The sequence below is a fragment of the Podarcis muralis genome, chromosome 15, assembly GCF_964188315.1.
Source record: "Podarcis muralis chromosome 15, rPodMur119.hap1.1, whole genome shotgun sequence".
In the NCBI taxonomy this organism is placed as follows: domain Eukaryota; kingdom Metazoa; phylum Chordata; class Lepidosauria; order Squamata; family Lacertidae; genus Podarcis; species Podarcis muralis.
Genome location: NC_135669.1, coordinates 43017410 through 43044249, shown reverse-complemented (window position 1 = coordinate 43044249; position 26840 = coordinate 43017410). Strand labels below are relative to the sequence as shown.

The following is a 26840-nucleotide window of genomic DNA, read 5'->3' as shown; positions in this document are numbered from 1 at the left end:
GGCTGATGGGAGATGGATTCCAAAACATGGATGGAGCTGGTGGGAATTGTAGTCGAAAACACGGCCGTGCCAGCTGCAGCTGATGGCAGCTGGACTTTAAAAGATCTGGAGGCCCCAAGCTGGCAAAGGTACAACTTACTTTGTGGACTCTCTGTTCAGTTTCAGTGAGTTTCATCTGCAAAGGTAACTCACTCTTTCCATATTTTGGCGGACACCACCTGCAGTTTTTAGGGAGACTAAGTTTCTGAGTGACTCACATCTCTGCTGTTGTATGATTGACCTAGTTCTCCATTTACTCGGCTGTCCTCTGACCCAGGGAGAGAAATACCCTGCTGGCTTTTCAAAGATGTGTCTCAAATGGCCCATCCTTCAAAAAGGGAGATGATTTGTTCTTCGGTGATGATTCCAGAATAATGTAGAGTTGCCACTATTTTTAAAAACTGGCACAGGCTGAGGCACCATCAGAGTCTGTGAGCAGACCGACTGTTTTGCTGGGTGTCTGAGTGTTCTCATAGCAACGTGTTGTCTGCTTTTGGGTTTTGGTTTATTTTTCTGAGGGGTTTTTTCTGAGGTGCAATAGAAACTAAAATTGCCACAGGATAGTTTTGGGGAGGGGTGTGGCGGAAACCTGGATCCAAAGTCCTGTGCAAAGCTTCAGTGTGAGTTTTCTTCATCTACATTTGAATGCTGGGACCCTGGTGCCATATCTTGCAAACACAATTTTATTTGTTTGTTTGTTTCATAAAATTTATAACCAGTTGATGGTAAAAAGAAACAAAACCCTCAAGCGGTTTACAAATAAGATAAAGCAATAAAATTACCCATAAGAAAATTCACTACAATAATTTCAGACTTTCAACAAGTTAAAATAGCAATAGACTAAAATCAGATTAAAACTCACACTTATTAAATCAGAATTTAATAAGTACCTGTCTGCTGGATCAGGCCAAAGGGGGCCCACCTAGTCCAGCATCCCTTCTCCTTGAATTATCCAATCCTCTTTCAAAGCCATCCCTGCCTCTTGCAGCAGTGAGTTCCACAGTTTAATTTCTGGCTGCATGACAAAGTCCTTATTTGCATATGTCTCAAATCTCCCAGCTGTTTTTTCAGTGAGGTGCCCAAGCAGCATGAGGAGGGAGTCTGCTGTTTGAGACATGCAAGTCCCATACCCTCCCGAGCAGGGCTGCATGAGACTACTCAGGACAGATAAAATAAAGGCTTTATTCATGCAAGCACATAGTTAAACTCTCTCCCACAGGAGGCAGTGATGCTCACCAACTCAGGTGGCTTTAAAAGAGGATTAGACAGATTCATGGAGGAGGAGGGGAATATCAAAAGCTACCAGCTTGTGGTCTTCCATTTGGGTCATCTGCCTGGCCCCTGTGAGAACAGGTTATTGGACTAGATGGGTCACTGGCTTGATCCATCAGGCTCTTCTTAAGTGAGCAGCCCCTTGGGTCTGGGCCAGAAACCATTGGGATGAAAGTGGCATCTTTTCCCTCTGCTGCGCTGCCCTGACTGGAGAAGGGGCAACAGCGGAAATTCTCCCTCCCTATGAATCAGTTGAAGCAGATACATCTAAACAATTGGAGCAAGCCTGCCCTGCTCCCAGGACTGCCTTCTGCCTCCTTTCCCAGCCCCTTTCCCCCCACTCCTCTGGTGCGCGTGCGCGCGTGCACACACACACACACACACTGCCCCATATCATCTTTATCCCACGGTTGCTCTAGCAACAGTTGCTAAGACAACTGTTGAGTTCCTCTCCAATTGGGAGAGGCGGATAATGAGAGTGGAGGGAGAAATATTAGCACCTGCCTGAATAGGATGCTCACTAGACACAGAGTAATAAAAGATCTATTGGTGTCATATTGAAGGGAAGACGTCTTGTATTAGTGGGGGCTGTGGGGAGTGTTTCTTTCTCAAGCCCCCCTTCCCATTGGCTTCTGTCAGGTTCTTCTAAGCTATTTGTGTCCTGAACAGAGATCCAGTTGGGCTGAATGAAAAGGAGCATGTCTGTGTGTCCCTGTTAGTTTGGGGGGGGTGAAGGGAAGGCGGTTCTGTTCTTGACACAGCAGAGGCTTGGGGGGGGGGCGCAGAGAGGAGGCTGTTTGTATATGAAGTTTCAGGGCTGGTTTTCAACCATTATCCTCAATGTCGCATGTGCAAACAGACTAAACTGAGTCAGGCACACACCCCGCAGGGTTGTAGTGAAGATAACATGGAGAGGTGGGCAGGGAACAGAACTATGTTGCTACTTTGAGGTTCTTGGAGGATAATAACGTAGTAATGAATAAGCAATGGCACTCTCCCCGCTCGTGGTTCCCAGCAAGTGGTATTATTCAGAGCCTCTGATGGTGGATGCAGAACGTAGGCACTTGGGCTAGTAGCCACTGATAGTCGTGTCCTCCACGAAATTGCCTAATCTTTGCCTTTGCTGGGAATTGCATGCAGGGGGGGAAGTTTCCTCTGTTGTGTTCAGGTCCTCTTCTCCTTGGGGGCATCTAGTTGGCCCTTGCGAGGACAGGACTAGATGGGCCCCTTTTGGCCTGATCCAGCTGCGGCCAGCTCTCTTTGGATGTTCTTAGGGAAATGCTGGAGGCCTCCTAGCCTGGAGCGGCTTCTGCGTCTGGTGGGGGGGGGCAGTGGATGGAAACAGCGTGGCCGTGTCACCGCAAAGGAGGCTTGCATCAAGGAGCATGAGTCACGGCCGCCGGGTGTGTGGAGATTCCAGCCGTGTGAACCTTGGGGGCGGGCAAGGGAATCCTGGGAACCAAGGAGCTCCCCAGTGACCGCAGCTCGGCCAGGCTGCTTGCGATAGGCAGTGCCCAGAGGTGTGTGTGTGTGCTGTGCTGCGGGGACGGGGGTAGGAGATGTGGGCAAGGCAAGGAGGGCCAAGAGGCCCGTGGCAGAGCCCATGCAGAAGGTCAGCCCCATCAGCATCTCTGGCTAGGGCTGGGAGAGATTTCTTGCCTGGAGAGCTGCTGTAGAAAATACCCAGCAAGGTGGACCAATGAATAGGCCCAGCATAAGGCAGCTTCCCGTGTTCCTGCTGAAACGAGCCCGGTTCTGAGAGATCTGCATTGGCTCCCAGTACGTTTCCGAGCACGATTCAAAGTGTTGGTGCTGACCTTGAAAGCCCTAAACGGCCTCGGTCCAGTATATCTGAAGGAGCATCTCCACCCACATCGTTCAGCCCGGACACTGAGGTCCAGCGTTGAGGGCCTTCTGGCGGTTCCCTCCCTGCGAGAAGTGAGGCTACAGGGAACCAGGCAGAGGGCCTTCTTGGTAGTGGCGCCCGCCCTGTGGAACGCCCTCCCATCAGATGTCAAAGTGATAAACAATTACCTGACATTCAGAAGACATCTTAAGGCAGCCCTATTCAGGGAAGTTTTTAATATGTAACGCTGTACTGTTTCTAACATTTGATTGGGAGCCGCCCAGAGTGGCTGGGGAAACTCAGCCAGATGGGCGGGGTATAAATAAATTATTATTATTATTATTATTATTATTATTACTTAGAATAATAGAGCTGTAGAGTTGGAAGGGACCATGAGGGTCATCCAGTCCAAGCCCCTGCAACGCAGGAACCTTTTTGCCTCAAGTGAGGCTTAACTCAGAACAATGAGGACTGGAATCCTGTTTCGTTGTTAGAGGGTGAGCTTTGGCTCTGTGGTAGAGCCCCTCCTTCGCATGCAGAAGGTCCCTGCTTCAATCCTCAGCATCTCCAGGTAGGGCTGGGAATATCCGCACAGACAGGCAGTGACTTTCTAGGGTACCAGACAAATCCACCTTTCCTTGGATGCTGAAGGTGGTTCCTCTTTTCAACCAGACCCCAAAGTCTTTCCCCTCGTCCCGTGAGAGACAAAACAGTTTAGACTAAACCTATGGGCAGAATCCTGCACAGACCCCCGTGTCCTCAGTCCATCCCAGATCTGTGTTGTTTTGCAGCCTCTTTCTCCCCACCCCTCCAAATTCCAAGCCTCCCCCCCCCCCGTGCCTCTTAGCACCCCCCCCCTAGGTCCGGCCAGGAGAGCTGTGCAGACAAGGGCCCTTTTGTCAAGCCAGGAGACCTGTTTCTGGCATCAATTAGGTGGGAGGCCTGGCTTGGGGGGAGAAGACCCCCGGGGTCAGTGGCAGGCAACTCGCTCTGTCTCGCTGCAGTGCACAGAGCCCTGGGAAGGTGGTCTTGTGAGGTTCATGGGGCTTGCAGTGGTGGCACATGGCCTAAGATTGACCTTCTGTGTATTGGAAGGATATGGCTAGAGGCAGCTGGACCAAGCCCTGGTTTCCTAGTTGTGGCTGCAGTGGTGGCAGCTGCAATGGTGGCACTGAGGCTACGAAGAGCCTGCTGGATCTGGCCATTGCCCATCTCGTCCAGCACCCTGTTTTCCCCGAGCACATCAGCAGTGCTCTCCCTACTTGCGATTCCCACCACCTGGTATACAGAGGCATCATGGCCAGTGTTGTCTTCCATGAGTAGAAGACAGAAGTTTATAAATTGAGGCATGGCATGGAGAAAGTAGGGGCGCGGGTGGCGCTGTGGGTTAAACCACAGAGCCTAGGACTTGCCGATCAGAAGGTCGGCGGTTCGAATCCCCGTGACGGGGTGTGCTCCCGTTGCTCTGTCCCTGCTCCTGCCAACCTAGCAGTTCGAAGGCACGTCAAAGTGCAAGTAGATAAATAGGTACCGCTCCGGCGGGAAGGTAAACGACGTTTCCGTGCGCTGCTCTGGTTCGCCAGAAGTGGCTTAGTCATGCTGGCCACATGACCCAGAAGCTGTACGCCGGCTCCTTCAGCCAATAAAGCGAGATGAGCGCCACAACCCCAGAGTCGGTCACAACTGGACCTAATGGTCAGGGGTCCCTTTACCTATGGAGAAAGTGTATAGAGAAAAGCTTTTCCTCCTCTCTCATAACCCTGGAACTTGTGGACATCCATGAATGCTGGAAGGTTCAGGAGAGATGAAAGGAAGGACTTGTTCACGCAGCCCACAGTTAAACTACAGAACTCCCTCCCACATGAGGCAGGGATGGCCACCAACCTGGATGGCTTTAAAAGAGGATTAGACAAGCTAAGCTTCTGAATACCAGTTAGTGGAAACCTCAGGAGGGGCGAGGGCTCTTGTGGTCCAGTCCTGCGTGCAGGTTTCGCACAGGCATCTGGGTGGCCCCTGTGAGAAAAGGATGCTGGACTAGATGGGCCATTGTCCTGACCCAGCAGGAACTACATCTTAGGCTCTTCATTTGTCCAATCCTCTTCTGAAGCCATTCAGTATTATTCTTGTTTATAATAATATCACCACCCTGAGAACCATTATGAATGCACAATGCAGAGGATCTCTGGAGAGGCCCAGGGAGTATTTCCTTTAAAAAAAGGGCCTTTTCCTGATAGCGGCTGTGCTCTCTGCCTCCTTATGGATCAATTGCATGCTATTTAGGTATCAGCTTCCCTCAATCAAACAGCGCTCTGGGCAGTTCGTCAGCAGATGGAATTAAACAGCAGCCACAAATCAGCAAAGTCTCTGAAGCGGCGCAGCGTCAATCAGCATTTCGAGCCACTTGCAGTAATAATAGTTTTTGCCTTGTTAGCTACGGTCCAGCACAAACCGTAATTAGTTCAGGGAAAGGGAGTGACTAGGAGAGTAACAACCCTGGAGTGCAAGGATAAGGTCTCAGCTGTTCCTTTTGCCGAACACGGTATAGTATGGGACTCGCCAACCTTTTTGGGACCAGAGGGCATGTTTCAGATTTTGAGTGCTGTAGGCACCAGTCACAAAATGGCAGCAGGAGGGGGGCATAATGCAAAATTAGAGAGTCAGCCACCCCAAGAACGTTATACGGATCATGGGGAGTCAGCTGTGTCCTGCTGGTCCTGATTGTAGAGATTGCACAATATTGATTTTGCACAAGCACACAAACGCAGGTGCTGTTGCTGTCGAGTAAGCAACAGGGAGCATTCCTCAGCACCAGGGAAAACAAAAAAAATATGTGTGCACATCACATTCTCATTTCACAGATACTGCTTAGAAGGTCCCTGCACATTTTGCACCGTAACTTTCTTTCTAGGAAGGCTAGAGACTTGCTTGTTTTTAAAATGGAAAGTCAAAGTCTAGACCAGTGTTTCCCAAACTCGGGTCTCCAGCTGTTTTTGGACTACAGTTCCCATCATCCCTGACCACTGGTCCTGCTAGCTAGGGATGATGGGAGTTGTAGTCCAACAACAGCTGGAGACCCAAGTTTGGGAATCTAGGGCAACTGCTGAGAGACACCTCAGTTAATCACCACAGCAACCCTGTGAGATGGGTTAGGCTGAGAGGCAGTGACTGGCCCCAGGTCACACGCAATGAGCTTCATGGCCGAGGGGGGTTTGAACCCAGGTCTCTCAGCTCCTAGATTGACACTCTGACCGCACTGGCTGCATCGACAAGCTCCTTTGAGGTGTGTGTGCAGTTGTTAGGCTTAGATTGCATATTTCTCTCTTAAATAAAAAAAAGCGGAGTGCCTCTGTGCCACAAGCAGAGTGCATCTCCCTTCCTGGCTAGCTGCTTCAATCTGTCAAACCTGTTAAGGCCCTGCATGCGGGCTTCTTGCTGAGGCATCTGGTTGGCCACTGGGAGGACAGAACGTTTTGTTCTTTATTCTAGCTGGGGAATTTGTGAAACAGACTTCTCCTTTTTGTTTTAGAAACTCTGCTTATTTTGCCTCGTTATATCTGCGTCAGTGGTTCCCAAACTTTTTTGGGGCCCCTGCCCCGCCTCCTGCTGGTTCCATATACTCACCCGCAGTTCGCCCCTACCCTATAAAAAGCATTCAGAATAGCAATCTGCACAACCCACTGAGGAAGATAATAATACAATAAAATTCAAAGCAGTAACGATTAATTGCACATTTGTTCGAAATCCAATTAAAACTATTGAGTTTAATTAATCCAACAAGACTGATGACCTTGATAATCGGTTGGGTTGTTTTGAACGGATGAGCCAATGATTCCGGATTGCCACCATCCCTGACCTGTTGGCTGTGCTAGGAGTCTTGCAGCATTTTGGGCAGGGGGCACAGATGTTTCCCCCCCCCCACCCCAGCACCACCCACCTTTGGAGTTTTAAGGTTTTTGTGGCCTTGGAGGACCCTCTTCAGAATGCCCCTGATTGCTGACAGGTGCCTTCCAGCTGGGAATGGGGGCAGAGAATGAGGCCAGCTTATCCTGGAGGTTTAAGGAGGAGAAGGAGGAGGCCTCTGCTGCTGTCTGCCCCCCCCCATCACCACCACATTGGCTTCTCATTTGCAGAGAAACATTCCAAACTGAGCTTGCTGTTTAACTCTTGCATTTACTCTGAGGGAGAGGGATGGAAGGAAGGAGAGACAGATGGAGACAACGGTGAAAACCTGGTGTTCTTCAGCAGGGGAATCAGGATGTGTTAAAGACCACTGGTTTTGTGGGGGGGGGGGGGCAGGTGTTTCATCCTTGGGTGTGATCCAAAAATGCAAATCTTACCATCTTTGAGGAAAGAACTAACTTGAGCTGTGATGTACCCCCAGCACCTGTTTTCCATGCCTGGGTTATGTGGCATGGTGCAAGTGCCTCTGAGCATGGACAGAGAGCCGGGGCCTGTTGCTTGCTCAGGAGTCACCACAGCCAGTTCTTGACACTGGAAGGCAGGGCCTTCCTTCACCAGTAGGTTGTCATTTATACAGTGGTACCTCGCGTTACAGACGCTTCAGGTTACAGATGCTTCAGGTTACAGACTCCCCTAACCCAGAAATAGTACCTCGGGTTAAGAACTTTGCTTCAGGATGAGAACAGAAATCGCACGGTGGCGGCGGCAGCAGCAGGAGGCCCCATTAGTTAAAGTGGTACGTCAGGTTAAGAACAGTTTCGGGTTAAGAACGGACCTCCAGAACGAATTAAATTCTTAACCCGAGGTACCACTGTACTTCACTGCAGGGCTTGCTGACAAGGCTTTAAAAAGCTGATTGCTGGCTGGGGCCAACGAGACTCGTAGTCCAAGACAGCACCAGGTTGGGGAAGTCTGGGGAGGACTCTGTGTGCTTGAGACCCTGAAAAGCAGCTGCTAGTCAGAGTAAACAACACTGGCCTAGATGGACTAATGGTCTGGTGTAAGGCTTTATGTTGTTAAAAAATGGAAGCGCTTTGGCTTCAGGTTCTGTGTGTTCTCGCAGAGAGCATGTGTTGAAATGCACACCTGCATTGTGAGAGAATCGTTCTCAATCTTGAACGCATGCCGCAATCTCAGAGCACCAGGTAATAGCTGGGCCACAAGATCCCTTCAGAAATAAGTGCCGGTTTAGTATATCCATTTGAGTGTTGGACTGAAAACTGTGGAGACTCAGGATTTTATCCAAGGCTAGTCCTGCTCAGAGTAGACCCACGGAAATTAATGAACATGCCTGCCTTAGGTTCATTAATTCCAATGGGTCTCCCCTGAGTAGGACAAGCGTGAATACAGCCCATAGATTTGCATCCTTGCTTCGCATATTGGGTGATATCTCTCAGCCTGGTCTACCTCGCAGGGTTGTTTTCAGTGTAAAATAGAGGAGGGAAAGAAAACAATTATAACAAGCTTAGAAACAGCAACCCTTACTTAGCTTAATTCTCAACCTAGTGAATTCTTTTGCTCCCAGATCTACCAATTAGCAGCAGCCTCTAAAAGTTTCCCACTGATTTTCTGTCTGATATAAAAGAATCTAGAGCAAATAACGGAGCAAAGGGGGTCGGAAACTGTCTTGTTTTGGTGGCTTGTGCTGAGGAGGGGACATCTGGCTGGCCGCTCACAGGGACAGATGGGTTAGCGCCTCCATCTGATGATCCAGCACAGGGAGATATTGATGCTGCTTCTATCGAGACTGCCCGCCCCCTAAAAGGCACCAACCCATGGGCCACTGGCAACCCAGCGACTAATCCTCTTGAGGAAGTCTGTGCACGACTTAGGGAAGAGGGAAACAGCCTGGCGCTTGAGGGGTTAACCCAGTAGGGGGAAAGGGGGGGTGGAGAAGCTGCTAGGAAGGGGGCGGAACAGAGACTGGCTTTCCTTGCTCCAGCCCGTGAGAGGGAGTGTTCCCCTCAAGTCAAGTCGGAGAGGATGCTGGAGAGATGAGGGGCTCTTTCTTGCAAAGTCTCTGAGGTTGCACGGGAACCGGCTGCCTCCAGGATGGCCCCCGCCTCAAACTGCTAGCCAAAAGGAGAGAAGACCCCCTCGGAAATCTCTGGCATCTCCTCATCCATTGCTGGTTTCCAGGGGGTGCTCCCCACACCCAAGCAACCCCCCCCCCCCCGCTGAAGTGGGGAGAAAGCCAGCAAGATGACAGAGGTGCTGGTGCAGACCCCCGAATGCCCGCTCAACCTGGCCTCTGAGCGGCTGGACCACTGCTCCCTGGACAGCTTGGAGGAAGAAGCCTCCGAGGGCAAGCGGACCCCCAACACCGGGTCCAGGCTGTGGGGCCGGGTGCGCAGCAAGCTCCTTCGTCAAAAGGTGGGCTGGGGGTTGCTCTTCCTTGCATCTCTCTGCTTATTTTGGGAGGGGGAGAGGGGAGAAATGACTGGTGCATATGCTGCTGTCTCCTGCTGCAGTGAAAGGCATCACTTTTGTGGCTGCACGGTTAAATTTCTGGGGAGCGGTGTTCTCAAGACTTGTCTCCTTTTCCGAACTCCGCATCAACTTGCAGTTCTCTCCCTCCTCTAGCGGGTGGGGAGTCAAATTGCCTCTCAGGATACACCCAAGGCTTTCATTTCAGACCCCCCTGTTTTTCCTCTTCACAGCCTTGCTGTGGGAATCCCCCACCCCACCATGTGAAACAGCTACTACAGCTCCCTTACCCTGAGCTCCTGCTGGTGCCTTCTTTCGGTCATGGCATAATGTAGGATCAGAGTTGTGCATACTGAGATCTAGCTGCTTGCGGAGTTCACGGACAAAGAGGGTGATGCGACATGCAAAGGAGAGTAGCTGGGCGGTTCTGACACTTGTTAAGACTCCAGATTTCTCAGGCTAGGGAGACAGTTTGGATGTTTTCTGGCTGTCTCAAAGTTGGTTAATTTCTTTTTAAAAAGAGACCTTCATTTTTACCTTCATTTCATAACCTCATAAACCTTGGGGCTGACTGGCTCTTAAAGCAGCGCAGAAGGTGTACTCTGTGGGGTTTTTAGAGAGCACTGGCTACTTTGTAAGAATAGGTTCTGGGGCTGAGATCGCTCCCAATCCCTTCCCAGCTGACATGACTGCAGCATGAGTTCTCCCCAAAGTCTGGTCTCTTAGGAGAGAAGGGGTCAGCGCTCCTGGGCTGCTGACATGCAGGGAATGTGAGACGCGCTTTGTGCAAACGTCACCGGAGCTACTGGCATTTTTTTGTTTTGTTTCGTCCTTTCAAAGGTTACAGCGGAGGGACGTGCGGGTCAGAAATGCTGCCTCAGGGCTTCCAGGGGACACCCAAGGACTGACTGCACCAGGCGTGGGACACCCCACTCAGTCGCCTTATCCTTGCTGGAATCTTCTAGCCCAAAGTTCCTTAGTGTTTTGCATGTGTGTTTATGCAATCTCTAGGTTTCTAGAGGTGCATAAAAAGACTGGCTGCCTTAATGCCTTTTCCTGATTGTAGCTTTGAGAGATGGGATGGGGGGAGCCTGCTTTTCAGGACGCTTAAGGTTCAGCCGCTGAACTCTCTGGGTGGGGCTGGGGGTTTTCTTTGCCCAAAATCCTGGAGAGCTGCTGCTGGTTAGCATCGAACGCTCCTGAGCTGGATGAGCCAGTGGTGCAGCTTCCTCTGTTCCTGTTTAAATTGGCCCAGCATTCCTTAATTCCGAACCATGAGGACCGGAATCTTGTTTTATTGTTCCAAGGAAAGGGCTGCAGCTCAGCCGCACAGCATCTGCTTGCAATTCCGAAGGGCTGACCCATTCCCTTCAAAGACCGCAGTGGTGAAAAAGTTGTTCTGTACCCCTGGCGTTCATATTGCAGGAGGTCTGGAGAGGGGCCCTCCCTCATGCAACTGTTTTTATAAAGCGGGGGCATGATTTAGTTAGGAGGTGGAACTTGTGGATTTAATTAACAGCCCCTTTCCTCTCCCCCCCCCCAGTTATTTGAGCTCTGACACCCCCTACAGCACCTTTTGTGTCTCCTTCTATATAGGTGAAGTCAAGACCTCTGATCCTCAGCTCTTGTTTTGAACTTGGAAATGGGTTGTGTGTGTGTACTCAAGAGTCCTTAAGGTAGATCAGCAGTTTTGAACTGTAGCCCCCTTAAGACAGGGTGCAAGAAGAGATGGTATGTGTGTGTCTCATCCCTTGAGGTGTGAAGTTGGGGGGTCTTGTGACAGTTTGTGAGGATCAAAGGACTCTCACAGTTTGTTGTTCCAAAGTTTAATTTCCAGGGAGCACAAGGTGCAGTCGTGGTGTGTGATCTGCATGGATTCCCTGTGGTTTTTGTTTTTCTTTGCACTGGCTGCCCCAAGGAGAAACTGAGCCCACAGGGCCAGGGGAGGGTCTCCTTATAAAGACTATTACTGACTCTCACTCTTCTGCCTGGCTGGTTTTGTTGTGATGTAGCGTTCAGGCACCATTGACCTGATTTTTGTGCCTCCTGCTGATTGGCTGGCTGGTCTCCAACTCACCCAGAGGCAGTGTCCTCTCCTGCTGTTTTACTGCCCTGGGGGGGCCACTCCATGACACAGCAGGGTGATGTGCCTTCAGCAGAGGGTGCCTGTTGCCTCCCTGTGCGAGTCACTGATCTGTGTCAGAATTCTGGGTCCACAAGAGGGTCTCTCTCTCCCCCCTCCCCCCTCATGTGTGTGTGTGTGTGTGTGTGCGCGCACACACACACACACACACACACACACACACACACACGCTAACAGTCAAGCATATCTTTACTTCAGAGGATGGGAGGCCCCCCCCCCCCCCCCGTCTCAAAAATTGGCTAGCATGAATTTTGGGAACACTGCTGCACCTCCCTTTCATTATTATTTATTTTGTTTATTAATAGCTTCCCATTAGGCATACCAAAGCAATGTACCACACTGTAAAGTGACATAAATATAAAACAGTTTACACACACGCACGAAAAAACATGGCAAGTGATTTCTCCCCTTCTGGAAGCAGAGATCAGGTTGATGGCTTAGCGCTCCCTCCCCTTGTTGCTTTGCTGTCTGCCAGGAGGGAGCCAGTCTCTCTCTCTGGAAAGTGGCTATTGGCCAGCCGGCTTTCTGGTCCAGTGGGGCTGAGCGGCTGTTGCCATGCTAACTGTCTGGTGATGGGAATTGGAGCAGAGCAGCTGGTGAGGCCTAAAGCGCCTGGGCGGTGCTGCAGAGCTCCCAGGACGATGCCTGAGGATGGCGGCCCCCTTAATTGGAGGGCGTCTGCATGGAATTGATCCGGACCATCTATGCATGCCATAGAATTGCTGGGCTGGTGGGGGCGGTCTGGACCTCTGAGGGTCTCCTATCTGGCGCAGCCGCCGATGGCATCCCCACTGAGCCGTGCAGGAGATCAAGGGGCCCAGTGGTCTGACTCAATAGAAGGCACCTTTCAGCATTTCTGTTTTCACCCCTTCAGATCAGACCCTTGAAGACTAAAGCCTTGTTTTTAATATTAGGGAGGGGACCCTGAGATGCAACTTCCTACGTTATTCTCTTGCACAACTAGACATGGCTGCAGTTTTCTGCTGTGGCTTGCCCTGCAGATCAGCTTGAGTGGAAGGGACATTCTGTGCATGCTCAGGGAGACTCTCTCCTTCCCTTCACCCATTCAGGGCTGGGCTCCAGCAACTCTGCTGTGGCTGTTGTAGTTTTTAATTAGAAGCACGGGCCTCCCTTCTTTTGAGTGTGTCTCTCCGCGTGTGCAAGGGCGGGCGGGGGGACGTGCAACAGGTGGCCATGCTTGTTGTCCGCCAAGGTTGGCACGAGGCCCTCATTGAGATGAGATGCTAAGCAGGCAGGAGCAGCAGCTGTGCGCGAGAGAGAGCTTGTTTCCTGGGGTCTTTTGTGTTCAGCTCTCTCTACGGGGGATGGAGGCGGCGCCCGTCTCCCGGAGCTGGCGTGCTCTCTCGTTGGGGGGCGGCGGGGGTGTGTGGCTTTCCTGCCAGAGATATCCTTCCCTCCTTTCCATGGGACCACCCAGGATCCAGGAGGCGACACTTGACGTATCAGCAGCTCTCTTTCCCCCAACTCCTTTCCCCAATGGAAGATCACATCACACCCGATTCCAGCCCAGATGGTGCCGGCCCTTATATTAGGCAAAGTGAACCAGCTGCCATTGATAGCCTTTGTTCTCCCTCCACCGTCGGAGGCAGTGGATGCTTCTGAATGCCGGTTGCTGGGAATCGTACGCGGAAAGAGTGCTGTTGTTGCACTCAGGTCCTGCTTGTGGGCTTCCCCATAGGGGCAATCTGGTCGGCCACCATGAGGACAGGCGGCTGGGCTGGATGGGCTCACTTTGAGCTGGTCTAGCAGCTGCAGGACTCCTCTTCTGTTGGAGGACAGAGTGGACTGTGTCCAATGGGCTGCCTTTTGCCCACTGAGCTCCTCCAGGTATCCTGGGGGATGCTGTCTAGTGACAAGACTTGAAGTAAGATTTGGCTGTCCATCCAGCTGGTTTCTGTACAGTGAGCTTGGGAGGGGACTGACTTGTTCTCCTGGTGGGCAGCAAAATGTCTTGGGCCAGCATGCCAATGGTCAGCAATGGACTGGAGTTGTAAACCAATAACATCGGGTAGGGGAGGGCACATGCCCCCCCAGTTGATCAATTTATCACACTCCTTTTCCCCCATGGGGCAGAAGATGGCATACATGGTTGTCTCTACCACCTTGTTTAATGCTCACAACGACCCTGTGAGGTAGGTCAGGCTGAGAGTTGACCTAAGCAGAGGGGTTTGAACCTGGGTCTCCCCTCGCCCTAATCCAGTTTTGTGACCAGACCACCTACACCCCAACAAGCGCTGCTTGGAGATTGAGGGCAGAGGATCCCACAGCTGGTCATTGTGAACGGTGAGGATAGGCTTTAAAATGGGATTAGACTAATATATGGCTGTGTGTGTGTGTGTGTGTGTGTGTGTGTGTGTGTGTTACAGAGGTTGGTGGTTTGCTGCCCCATTCGCCTTGACAGACAACCCACTGCTTCTTATGCCCTCCTGCTTGTGAGCTAAGCTGTACTTAGATCGTCCAATCTAGTAAGACTTTGTCGTTGCTGCTTTTCTGGTGTGTGTGTTTTGCTCTCCCCAACCCTGTTCCTGAAGGTTGCCGAGTTGGTGTCTCAGCCTTTTTCTGCAGAAGATCACCTCTCTCTTCTGCTTGCATCGCCAGTTCTCGCCAGAGCACAGCAGAGGAGGTTGGCACGCCAGGTCTCAAGGGCCCTGTCGGAACCTGAGACCATCCCGGCATTGTGGATGTGCAGCGACACCTGATGTGGTGTTGCTGGGGCAGGTTGTGTTACCATTGCCATCACCATCACCAGCATTTTGTTCATGTGCCACTTTCACAACTGTGAGGAAAGGCTGCAGTGTCTGGGGCTTTTTAGTTTATAGAAAAGGCAAGATAGAAGTATGTGCAATTTTACATGGCAATGTGAAAGTGGAGAGATATACAGTGGTACCTCAGGTTACATACGCTTCAGGTTACATACGCTTCAGGTTACAGACTCCGCTAACCCAGAAATAGTACCTCGGGTTAAGAACTTTGCTTCAGGATGAGAACAGAAATCGCGTGGCAGCAGTGGGAGGCCCCATTAGCTAAAGTGGTGCTTCAGGTTAAGAACAGTTTCAGGTTAAGAACGGACCTCCCGAACAAATTAAGTACTTAACCCGAGGTACCACTGTATATATTTCTCTCTCTCCCTATCGCTTAACACTAGATCTTGGGGACTTCCAATGAAGTTTAATGTTCTAAGTTTCAGGACAGATTTTAAAAAGGAATTTTTAACTCTGCAGCACAGAGTTAAACGATGGAACTCTCTCCCACAGGAGGCAGTGATGAAGGCTTTAAAAGAGGATTAGGAACGATGGCTTTGTCTCCACGGTTAGCAGCAGCAATGCTTCTGAATACCAGCGATGGCCACCAAGTGGGATAGGTTTAGGATTCAACAAGTTCATGGAGGAGAGGGGCTTTCAGTGGCTACTAGCTGTGATGGCTATGAAGCTAGTAAAACCTTCTTTAACGGGGTGACAGTAGAACAAAAGCCAGGGCTGATGGGTGTTCCAAAACCGCTGGAGAGCACCAGGTTGGCCAAGGCGCTGGATAGCAGCCTCGGGATGCCCAGCCTCTCCCCAGCCACGTTCAGCTCTCTTAAAAGCAACAGGGTTCTTTGTCGTTGGAGCTGTGTACCTTCTGTGATTTCGCTGTCTGCAGCCCTGTCTCCCACCTTCAGCGCCCTATTTCTAAAGTATCTCCCTTTTGCAGACATGAAACTGCCCAGGTATGAAGAGCTGCAGCAGAAGCCCATCTGAATGTCCTTCTGTCGTGTGGGGTGGGGTGGGCAGGGGACCCCCCAAAGCCCCTTCTTCTTGGCACTTGCTCAACGTTTTTTCAACACCAGGGGAAGACCTCCTCCTCTAATTTTTGTGCTTCTGCTTTTCTTCTCCCAGACCTTTTTTTTAATTCTTTTAACTTTTTTATCCAGCTTCAGAAGAATCTTTTTTTTTTTTTTTTTTTGAGCTTGGTGTTTATAGTGGATTTTGTTTTTTTTTAACTCCCAAGCACATTGAGATGTTTGCATAGACCTGAAAAACAGCGTATGTCTGAAATATTTAAAAAGTGAGCGGAGGGTGGGGTGGGCAGAGCTGTGGCATAGCTGTCAACTTTTCCCTTTTCTTGCGAGGAATCCTATTTGGAATAAGGGAATTTCCCTTAAAAAAGGGGAAACGTTGACAGCTATGACTGCTGTTGTGAGGTGCACACACAAGACATTTGGTGCAGTATTTTTTTAATACTTTTTTTTTTAAGGAGGCTTTAAACCTATAACTTACAATAGCAATGAATGGTAGTTTGCTCTGTGGAGCATCCCACAGCCCAGGAGGGAGCTGGGAAGCAGTCCTTCATCCCATCCCTACAGAGCCACCCATCCTTCAGTCTCTGCCTTCCAGCGAGGCAGGGGAGCCCGAAGTGAGCAAATTTCCCCTCTCTCAGATCCGGGGTGGAGGGAGAATTCCTGAAAGACAGGTTTATGGCGCTACCCATGAGGCCAAGCTGGTTTTCATAAAGCCTTTTTCATGTAGGGCCCTGCTGAAATCCCTTCCATATGGGATCTCAGGCCACTTCAAAGGGGCGGTGTCAAGGGAGGCTCTGAGCATGGGAGCTTGCGGTTGTTTCAAATTAAGTTCAGCGCAATTGGATTGTGTTACCGAAGGGGCGGGCTAGCGCCTCTTTCTTCCCGCATGCAAGAAGTCACTGAGAAAACATTTTATTCTGAAAAGGTGGCTAACCAATTTATTCAACGCCATAAATTAAGGGACAGAGTCAACTGGGCTCCCTGAGCTGAGGATCTGGTGGTTAGCAATTGCCACGAAATAGGTACATCTGGGGGCTTGACAGGTCTTGTTTTGGGTGGGGAGATCAGCAACTGCGGTGTTGTTTGCCAGAGGCCGCAGCAAGGGATTGTTTTCTCTGCCCCAAATAAGCCCTCGCAGCTTGTTCCGATTTTGCATTAAAATAAATGGGACCAGGAAGTCAAGACACAGGGCAAATCATGCTGTTGGCCTGGCCTCAATTTATCCTGTTCAGGATGCAAGTTGGCAGACTTTGGGCCCTTTTGCAAAGTGTGGATTTGTTTGGGCTTTTAGCATGCATGGGACTGCAAGACGAAATCCAGCTTTGCAGATTATACAAAAGAGCTATTGAGGATGCACGTCAGCAGCCTGATTTTTTGCTTTTTTTTATTTAAGAGAGAAGCAACTATTCCAAGTTTGCAAAGTCTTCCGTGCCTGGTTGCCTAGAAGCAAGAAATGCTTCACCAAAGGCAACTGCCTGTTTGAGAATATTTTTAAAGCTGGCGTGGTGGGATCATGAATAGTGTTGGACTAGGGCTGGCAAGGCCCTGGGTTCAAATCCCCACTCAGCTGTGAAATTTGCCAGGTGACCTTGGACCTGTTTATCTCTCTCTCTCAGCCTAACCTACTTACAGGGTTATTGTGTGGATAAAAGAGACCTTTTTTATATCACCCTGAGCTCATTTGGAAAAAGAGTAGAATGTGGAAAAATATTAAAGCAATTGTTTGACAAAGTAGTTTGGTTGATTAAGTAACCTGGTTATAACTTAAGTATTTTGGTGGATTGAATAACCCAATTTTAATTCATGGGGCTGCAAGCTGAGGGCATACCTTTTGGGGTATATGTAGCTGTTTGGGTTTTTAGGCTGTGCTGTTCCAGGGAATGTTTGCAGAAAGGATCAACAATGGACGATCAGAAACCTTTGGCTTTGTGTGTGCTTACTGCGCTGGAGGTTTTCTCTCACAACCCCTTCTGTATCTAACCAAAAAGGCACCTTGCCGCCTTGATAATTTTTGTCAATGGTTGATGACGTTTGTGATGGTTTGGGCAACATGCAAATGTCATTGACTAAATGCTCAGCAGTTTGATTAGTTGTCCAGGACACTCTTTAATCGTTTGATGACCCTGACACAGGAAGCTGCCACTGGTTCATTCTAGCTCTGTGTCTTCTACTCTGACTGGCAGCAGCTCTCCATTGTTTCAGTGGGTGGGCATTCCCACCCTTACCTGGAGATGCCGCTGCCCTTCCCCCAATTTCCCTTGGCCTGCATCCTGTGCTCTAGAACCAAAGGGCATCGTGAGGAGCAGATTTAGGCTGAACGTTAGAGGAAACTTCTGAACTGTGAGATCTGTTCAGCCTTGGAGCAGACAGCCTCAAGAGGTGGTGGGCTTTCTCCTCCCCACTGGAGATATCTTAAGCAGAGGCTGGGATGCTGCAATTGCAACGGTCTGCATTAATTCAGCAGTGGGGTGTGCAATATGACCTTTTGAGGGCGCTTCCAACTCTGCAACGCTGATCATAGAATCATAGAGTGGGAAGAGACCCCTAGCAATGCAGGAATCACAACTAAAGCATCCCTGACAGATGGCCCCCCAACCTCTCCTTTGAAACCTGAAAGGAAGGCGTCTCCTGAGGGAGTCTGTTCCACTGTCAAACAACTCTTGCTGTCAGAAAGTTCTTCCTGGTGTTTAGCCGGAATCTCCTTCCTTGTAACTAGGAGCCATTGGTTCAAGACAGGCTTGCTGCATCTTCCAGCTTTTGAGATATTCTGAAGGTGGCAGTTAGTTAATTTTAATGAAACGAGAGCAGTAACTTGCAAGCGCTGTTCAGCCCTGGAGGTGTAGCAGGAGTGAATGTCTTGGTGCGGCAGGCAACGATCCTGCCTTCATAGACTCTCAGGGCTGGAAGGAACCACAAGGATCATCTAGTTCAATCTCCTGCAATGCAGAAATCTCCACCCCACGTGGCGCTTGGACTCATGACCCTGAGATTAAGAGTCTCATGCTCTACCGACTCTGAGCTGTCGCTTTCAAATCGCCTTCGGCCCTTCTCAGGGGTGGGGAGAAGGGAATGATCATCCATCTGCAGGCCTCTGGCTCCGGTGGAGGGGCTGAGGAGGGGAGACTTTCTTCTCTGATGGCTCTGTGTGGGGCTCCATCTGCTTTTCTGCCAGCCCCATCCTGCAGCCTCCAGGGTGGGGGCTGTGTGCTTGCGGGAGGCAGGGGCCCCTGTGTAGCGTTTGCTGCCTGCGATGGTGGATCAGCAGGGTGGGACCGCGCATCCCCTCTGAAGTTTGTGCTCAGATGGCTGCTCCCGAGATACCAGGCGCCCTGGGGGGAAACCGCACGCACCCTGGAGGAGCCGGCACAGCGTGGGGGCCTGGATCTGCCAGCCTCATGGAACATCTGTGACCTGAACACGCGCAAGGGCTCCCTCCCTCGGATCCAGGCTCTGTCCTCCCATTGCATTTGTGACATGTGTGTATGCAACGCAAGGCCTCTAGGTTCATGGAGCTGTAGAGTTGGAAAGGACCCGATGGGTCTTCTAGTCCAACCCCCATGTTAACCTGTTTGCTTTCTTGAAAAATCTGCAGTGAGAGGGGAAACAGCAGTGCAGCCCTGCATGGGTGGGGAAGCTCAAATAAAAGGAACTGGGTAGGTAGCAAATGTTACCTATTTAAGCTGGTTTGTCGTCTCCTACCTTTCTTTGTATACTAGGTGCAGGGAACTTTTGGCTCCTGTGGAAGCTGCTGAACTACAACTCCCAGCAGCCCCTCAGCAAGTGTGGCCAATGGGCAAGGATGGGGGTTACAGTTCAACAACTATATATAACTCCCGTCTGTATTGTCGACCTGGGATAGCTCAGTCAGTAGAGCGTGAGACTTTTATGCTTGAATCCTGCTTGTGGCTTTCCTGTAGACATCTGGTTGGCCACTGTGAGAACAAGAGGCTGGACTGGCGAGGCTATAAGCCTACCCTATACGGAATATGCCCCAGGTGCTAACCAAAGAAATGGTTCAAAATGTGCACCTGTTGTTCATGCACAGAGCTGCTCATGTGACCCAAGGTCTGAAGTCACCCCCTCCTCCCATTTTTTGTCCAACTTGCCAGCGTGATCCGCTTGTCTGTTACCTTCTCTCCTGTTGCACACCGGTGCTACTCCGGTTCCTGGGAAACCCAGGGGCCTATTCTGAAAAGGGCTGGAAGCCCAGCACGACCCAATTTGCCTTTGAGACAGGCTGCACTCCCAGAGTGCAGAGGCCTTTCGGAAACAGCTCAGCCGCCTTTCCCAGGAGACCACAAGCAGGGCCGTGTGGAAGACGTGGCCTTTTGAAAATTATTTCAGGAACCGGTCTCCAGAAATATCCCTGATTCATGGGAGCGTTTCTTGGTCGATCATGAAGCGGAGACGGCCATCTGTTATCTTTTTCCAACGGGGCTTTGGGTCCTGCTGAGCCTCTCCTGGAACAAGGACAACTCATGCCTGTGAAATGAAACACCGCCCACATCCTCCTCCTCCAGGTTGCAGATGAGGGGCTGCCCCTGGATGATGGGCTTATATCCAGCCCCCAAGCCATTCGTTCAAGTGCTTGGCATTCTGTGCAACTGGACTTCTTACAGGTGTCGCGTAGTACCCGTTCTGCAGCTGTAAGAAACCAATCACTTGGCATGGTACTTTGGAACTCCCTGCCTATTGACATCAGGTTGGGGCGCCTTCACTGTACTCCTTTGATTTCCAGCTATAAACATTTTTGCTTAGACAATTCTACCAGGCATGTAGAATGTTAGCAACTGTTTTAATCTGGTTTAACAATCAATCCTTCTTCGCAGGGGATTCTGGGAGTTGTAGCTCTGGGAAGAGAATAGGGGTCTCCTAACAACTCTCAGCACCCTTAACAAACTACACTTCCCAGGATTCTCCGGGGGCTGTTTAAAGTAGTACGGTGCTGCTTTAATTGTATACTGCAGATGGGGCCTGAATAAATCTATTCTTATGCTACCTGGCCCAGCACTCTCCCTTATTATTTTGTGGTCTAACTTTTTTGGGGGTGGATATTTTGGAAGCTCATTCTCTCCTGTTGTTCCTTTTTTTGCAGCTGGATCCCCAGACGGTGCAGACCAAGAACTGGCACATGGATGTGATTGAAATGAATGGGGTAAGAAGGGGAAACGGGTTGGGTGCCACGCCCCACGGTGCTTGCCCAAGATCCCCCTTCTCTCATGCTCTCACTGCCCACCCTGGGCGCTCCTCTCCCCCACCCCACCCCCATAGTAAAGAGCTTCCCCATTGCAGGATGTGACCTTGACCTTGAAATCTCCCTTTCAGATCAAAGTGGAGTTCTCTATGAAGTTCACCAGCCGCGACTTGAGCCTTAAAAGGACCCCATCGAAAAAGCAGACGGGAGTCTTCGGGGTAAAAATCAGCGTCGTCACAAAGTACGTTGTGATCGGGTCCGGCGGTGGGTGCAGGGCTGCCCTGATCAGGGGAGGGGGTCTGGTGACGTTTTGGCTGGAGGGGGAAGGAATGCCAGCCTGGGCCTTTGCAATATTTGTTTGTTCTTCAGCCACTCTGGGCTAATAAGGTCCATAATTTTTTTTTTAAAAAAAACCCTATTGCTTGCAATCACAGGGAAGAGGTAGGCAGTTTCTGCAAGGGCCTGGCTTCCTCCGTGGTGTCCTGGGCTCTCCCCTGTGAGAGCCAGTGTGGTCTAGTGGTTAAGAGCGGTGGACTCGTAATCTGGTGAACCGGGTTCGCTTCCCTGCTCCTCCACATGCAGCTGCTGGGTGACCTTGGGCCAGTCACACTTCTCTGAAGTCTCTCAGCCCCACTCACCACACAGAGTGTTTGTTGTGGGGGAGGAAGGGAAAGGAGAATGTTAGCCGCTTTGAGACTCCTTCGGGTAGTGATAAAGCGGGAGATCAAATCCAAACTCTTCTTCTTCTTCCGACCCATCTCTCTTCTCTTGCTCTCTCTGCTCTGTTGCTTCCAGGCGCGAGCGCTCCAAAGTGCCCTACATTGTGCGCCAGTGTGTTGAGGAAGTGGAGAAGCGCGGCATTGATGAAGTGGGGATCTACCGGATCTCAGGGGTGGCCACGGACATCCAGGCCTTGAAAGCAGCCTTTGACGCCAGTAAGTTCCCCCTTGCATCTTTGCTGCTGCCGTGCCAATTTCTTTCTCTATCTCATGGCTTAGCCAAGGATCTCTTCTCTGAGAGCAGCCAGCCCCCAGTCTTTGTATCTGGCATTCGCACGAGTATGCTGCCACTAAACACAGAGGTTTTAATTTAGCTGTTTTCTCTAATAATGCTTTTAGGACAGTTTTAACTGTAGCTGCTCTTGTGTAGTGGTTTAGAGTGACAAGGGTTCAAATCCCCACTCGGCCACGACATGTGCTGGGCCAGTCACTGCCTCTCAGCCTGGCCTACCTCACAGGGCTGTCGTGGGAGACTAAATGAGGAGGGGGAGAAACACATATGCCACCTTGAGCTCCTTGGAGAAAAAGGTGGGATATAAATACAACAACAGCAGCAGCAACAACAACAACTGTCTTGAATTGTAATTGTTTATAGAATGTTTTAACTAATTTAGATGGTTTTTTAATTGTGTATTTGTTTGCTGCCCTGGGCTCCTTCGGGAGGAAGGACAGGGTATAAATTCAATAATAGATCAATCATTATTATTTATTTAGCTACTTTTGTACACAGCTGCAGGCAGGATTCCTGCATCGTAGGGGGTTGGACTAGATGACCCTCGGGGTCCCTTCCAACTCTATGATTTTATGTTACTGGATTTCCATCAGCTCCAGCCAGCTTGGAATGATGAGAATTGGAGTCTGCCTACATCTGGATGGCACCATGTTAGACACTCCTGGCTTAATAGATAAACATTTGGCTGCACCATTACGGATATTCAGTAAACACATCTGTCCAAGTGCCTAAAAGCAGCAGTCAAAATGTGGAAGTGCAATAAGGCATTGTTAATATTTGTAGAGGGATATTGTCCAGCTTGATGAATGGGGAAAGATGTGTCTTCCAAAGACATCTGAAGCAGGTCTCTGCTGTGACAGGAGAGGGAAGAGTCTTCCAAATATTGGGGGCAGCAGCAATAAATGCCTTTTTAAACCCCCCCCCCCCCAGTCAGTCGCCTGCCCCTGATCTCACCCTATTCTTTGCAAATGTATCTACTCCTTTTGTTTTGTTTTAAAGCCAAGTAAGCTATCACCTCATCTTATGGTTCTGAAGCCAGATGGCTGAATTGAAAGAAGAAAGGGAATTAGCTGGATCTTGGCCTGATCTAGCAGGGGAATTCTTGAGGATGGTGGGGGTGGTTTTATAGCTTCAGTGGCAGGGTCTCCGCTTTGCATACAAAGGCCCCAGGTTCGGCACCTGGCAGGTGAAAAAAGAGGAAGATCAGGTTAGCAGACAATGGGAAAGATCATCTCTCTCTCTCTCTGCCTCAGACCCTGAATAGCTGCTGCCAGTCAGAGTTCACAGTACAGTGGTACCTCAGGTTAAGTACTTAATTCGTTCCGGAGGTCCATTCTTAACCTGAAACTGTTCTTAACCTGAAGCACTACTTTAGCTAATGGGGCCTCCTGCTGCCGCCGCACCACCAGAGCACGATTTCTGTTCTTATCCTGAAGCAAAGTTCTTAACCTGAAGCACTATTTCTGGGTTAGTGAAGTCTGTAACCTGAAGCGTATGTAACCTGAAGCATATGTAACCTGAGGTACCACTGTATTGAACTAGGTAGACAAAGAGTCTGATCTGGTATATAAGGCAGCACATTCCCCTTCCAGCATTCCTCTTTCCTTTGTTTCAATTCTGCCGTAGACAGCAAAGACATCCTGATGATGCTGAGCGACATGGACATCAATGCTATCGCAGGCACCCTGAAGCTGTATTTCCGCGAGCTCCCTGAGCCTCTTCTCACGGATCGGCTTTATCCTGCTTTTATGGAGGGTATCGGTAAGGGAGCTTGTGTTACATGTATTTGCAGAGATGTGGAGCAGGAATTTCTTGATACAGGCTTGGAGCTCAGGATTCAGGGAGTGGGTGAGACCCTAGCCAGGACCACAGGACAAAGAGGGCAGGGACAAGTTGTCTGTATAATTTCTCTTGCATCTGGATAGGCATAGAAACCCCAGATACGGCCTAACAACTAACACATCTTTGCAGCACCTCTGAGTGTTAATTTCCTTTTTGTATTTTATTCTCCCCTGCCCCCAAGCCCTGCAACCAGCTCAGGGCAACATGCATGGAGTTTATTATTTTTATTTATTTATTCAGAGCATTCATACCCTGCTCTTCAGCCCAAAATGGCTTACATACAGTCAGTTAAAACGAGACAGTCCCTGCCTGCAGGTTTACGATCTAGAAAAGGACAGCGCACAAGGAAAAAAGGACAAGGAGGGAAGAGGAAAACATAAAAGTTGGGCACCAGTTCTTAAACTGTTGCTCGTATAATGCCTGTCTGGCGCAGTTCATGGGTAACAGGAGCCTGGTGGAGCTGGGCTTTCAAGCAAAACTGATGGAATGAGCCCTGCTTCCCATTGCTCCCACCCAGGCAGTCTGCAGAATGGCTGCCCCCAGGTAACAGTCTGATGAAGTTATCTCGTTTTATTGGGGGGGGGCTGTTACTTTGTGGTAGAGCCCCTGCTTAGCACGCAGAAGTTCCTAGCTTCAGTCCCTGGCAACTTAAAAGTAAAAAGGAAATGAGTAGCAAGCAATGAGAGAAACCTTTCTTTGCCTCAGACCCTGGAGAGCTGCTGCCAGTCATTTGGACTAGGAGGACAAATGCTCTGAGCTGTCCATCTTCACAACCACCCTGTGAAGTGGACCAAGAACAGAGCATCTGGAGAGCTCCATGGCTGTCTGAGGTTTTGATGCTGGGCATCTGCTGCCCCTCACTGGGACTTTTGAGAATGAGTGTGCAGTTTGGACTTTGGTGGTTCTGGGTACATTAGCAAGGCTTTTCCAGAATGGTTGGGGTGTGGGCGCTTGCCAGCTCTCTCTCACTGCCACCTTTCCACCCCCAGCACTCTCTGACCCAACAGCCAAGGAGAACTGTATGATGCACCTTCTGCGTTCTCTGCCTGACCCCAACCTCATCACATTCCTCTTTCTGCTAGAACACTTGAAACGGTAAGTCCCTCCTGCCTCGAGAACAGGGAGACTGAGTCTGTGAACGGGGAGCACTGCAATCGGGTAGGGCCTAGAGTACAGGGAGCCTGATAATTTTGTTTTTTATCCTGCTGTTCGACCCAGAAAGTCAAAAAGTGGCAAACAAATCAAAGTCTAGCCAACCAACATAGCAAACTTTTTTTTAAAAAAAGAAATGCTAGAACGGCAAAAATACTAAATTCACTCAAGCCAGGGCCAAGCATTGGTAAAACAGTTGTTGGAAGAGGATCTAGGCAGATTGGCCAAATGAAATGATCTCTGGCTGGTGCTGAAATATTTGGCTGGAGAGCTTCCATGTGGAGGGCATTCCAAGGACTGGGGGGCCACCACCACAGAAGCCCTGGAGAGGGGACCCCCACTTCCCAGACTAGCTTTGCCTTTTGGCTGAGAGGTCAGTTCTTTGTGTCTCATTGGAGAGCTGATGATCCGTTGCTGGGAAACACAAGTGTGGAGAGCACTGCTGTTGTGCTCTGGTGCTGCTTTCAGGCTTCCCCCCTAGGGCACCTGGTTGGCTGCTGGGATGCTGGACTAGGTGGGCCTGATCCAGCAGCCAGGCTCTTCTGGCGTTCTTGTGTTCAGGGTCCACAGCAAAGGGAAAAAACCCGTTCCTAATTTTCCACTTGCTTCCCTTGGGGCGGAGCAGAGTTCAGCGGCAGGTGCAACTCTCTTCCTATAAGGAGAAACTGCTCGCAGACTGTCTGGAAACCTCAGCCGCCTCTATAGATCCTGAAAGGGAGATGACAGAGGGGTTTAAGGAGATGGCGGTGTCACTTAGCAGCCTGCTCTTGAGGGCTTGGATGCGGACGGGCTCCGTCCTCCTCCCTCCTTCAAGTCACTCGGCTTCTGCCGAGGACATGGAATCGATGTAGGAGCTGCGGCTTGGCAGAGTGCCGGGCAGGCCAAAAGCTCCTCTGCACCAGTGGGAATTTGGGACTGGAATCTTGTGTTAATTGGCACATCCCCCTTCCCTGTTTTGTTTGTTAAGAATCAAGCAGTGGAGGCGGGGGAGCGGGGAGAAGGAAGATCCAGCAGCAGAAAGAGGTGGTTGTAGGACGGGGGGAGAGCAGCGCTGCGTCCTGGAAGGAAAATCCACTTGGCTCTCGGCTCGGAAGAGAGGGCACATCCAGTTCCCACATCTGTTCTGCTGGACGCCACTCAAATGGAGCACAGCTTGTGTTATTGGGGCTGGAGCGCAGCTGCCTCCTAACATGGCAATATTTTGACGCTGGTTTCCAAGGCGATAGCTGGCCATGGACCAGCACAGCCAGCAGTAGTTTCCGGGGAAGGGGAAGGTGTGTGTGTGTGTGCCGGAGGAAGTTTTGGATGATTTCCAGAGCCAAAACCTCAGAGGGCAAGTTGGCAGGGGGCGGGAACTGGGAAAAGCGGATGGTGCCACGTCAAGGCGGGAGTTTGAAGCTGGGATTGTGTCCCTTTCACATGTGGAAATTGTGTGTGTCCAGAATGAGGGGTCAGGCAAGGAGAAAGAGAGAGGGGGGAAATGGTGAGAAATTCCATCTGATCTTCTCCAGCTGGGCTATGGTGGAAAAGCCTGCAAACCTTGTCTTAGCTGACTTGGAAGGCCGCACCAAAATCTTGCGAGTCTTTTTGAAATGGGTCTGTCTTTTTGCGCAGGGTGGCTGAGAAGGAGCCCGTCAACAAAATGTCCCTGCACAATCTGGCCACCGTGTTTGGTCCAACGTTGCTGAGACCTTCTGAAGTGGAGAGCAAAGGGCAGCACCTCACGTTGGCCTCAGATATCTGGTCCCACGACGTAATGGCGCAGGTACAGTGGGTGGGGAAGAGAGGGGCAAGGGGGCAGGGGGCAGCAGGCAGAGGAGTCAATTGCGTTTGGATGGGAAAGCTCCCTCTGCTGGGCAAACTTTCAAACTTCACCCTGGAAGCGCAGCTGCTCGTGCGCTCTCTCTCTCTCTCTCTGTGTGTGTGTGTGTGTGTGTGTGGAGAGAGAGAGAGAGAGAGAGAGAGAGAGAGAGAGAGCTTACTCAGGTAGACCTTAATTTCATTCTTAAAACCTCCGAACTTGAATTACCATCTTGTGCATTAATCTTTTTAAAAGTGTAGTGGATAACATTTTAAAAACTGCTTTAGAATTTGGAGAGGAATTGTAGCTTAGTGGTAAAGCACACTTTGTGTGAACTGAGCACAGAAATGCTGC

General features: G+C 50.4%; 1 protein-coding gene across 5 annotated transcripts in view; it reads left to right on the top strand.

The window, feature by feature from the left end:
- ABR (ABR activator of RhoGEF and GTPase) overlaps window positions 1-26840 on the top strand; it is a 118015-nt gene that overhangs the window by 88706 nt on the left and 2469 nt on the right. For 4 of the 5 annotated variants that reach the window (XM_028707587.2, XM_028707588.2, XM_028707589.2 and 1 more), the window contains 6 exons: window positions 20582-20641; window positions 20812-20921; window positions 21476-21615; window positions 23318-23452; window positions 24523-24628; window positions 26300-26450. In XM_028707587.2, the coding sequence (XP_028563420.2) occupies window positions 20582-20641; window positions 20812-20921; window positions 21476-21615; window positions 23318-23452; window positions 24523-24628; window positions 26300-26450 (702 nt within the window). Of the gene's footprint in view, window positions 1-9050; window positions 9491-20581; window positions 20642-20811; window positions 20922-21475; window positions 21616-23317; window positions 23453-24522; window positions 24629-26299; window positions 26451-26840 lie in introns of those variants that run through there. The other variant, XM_028707591.2, reaches the window with a different exon arrangement.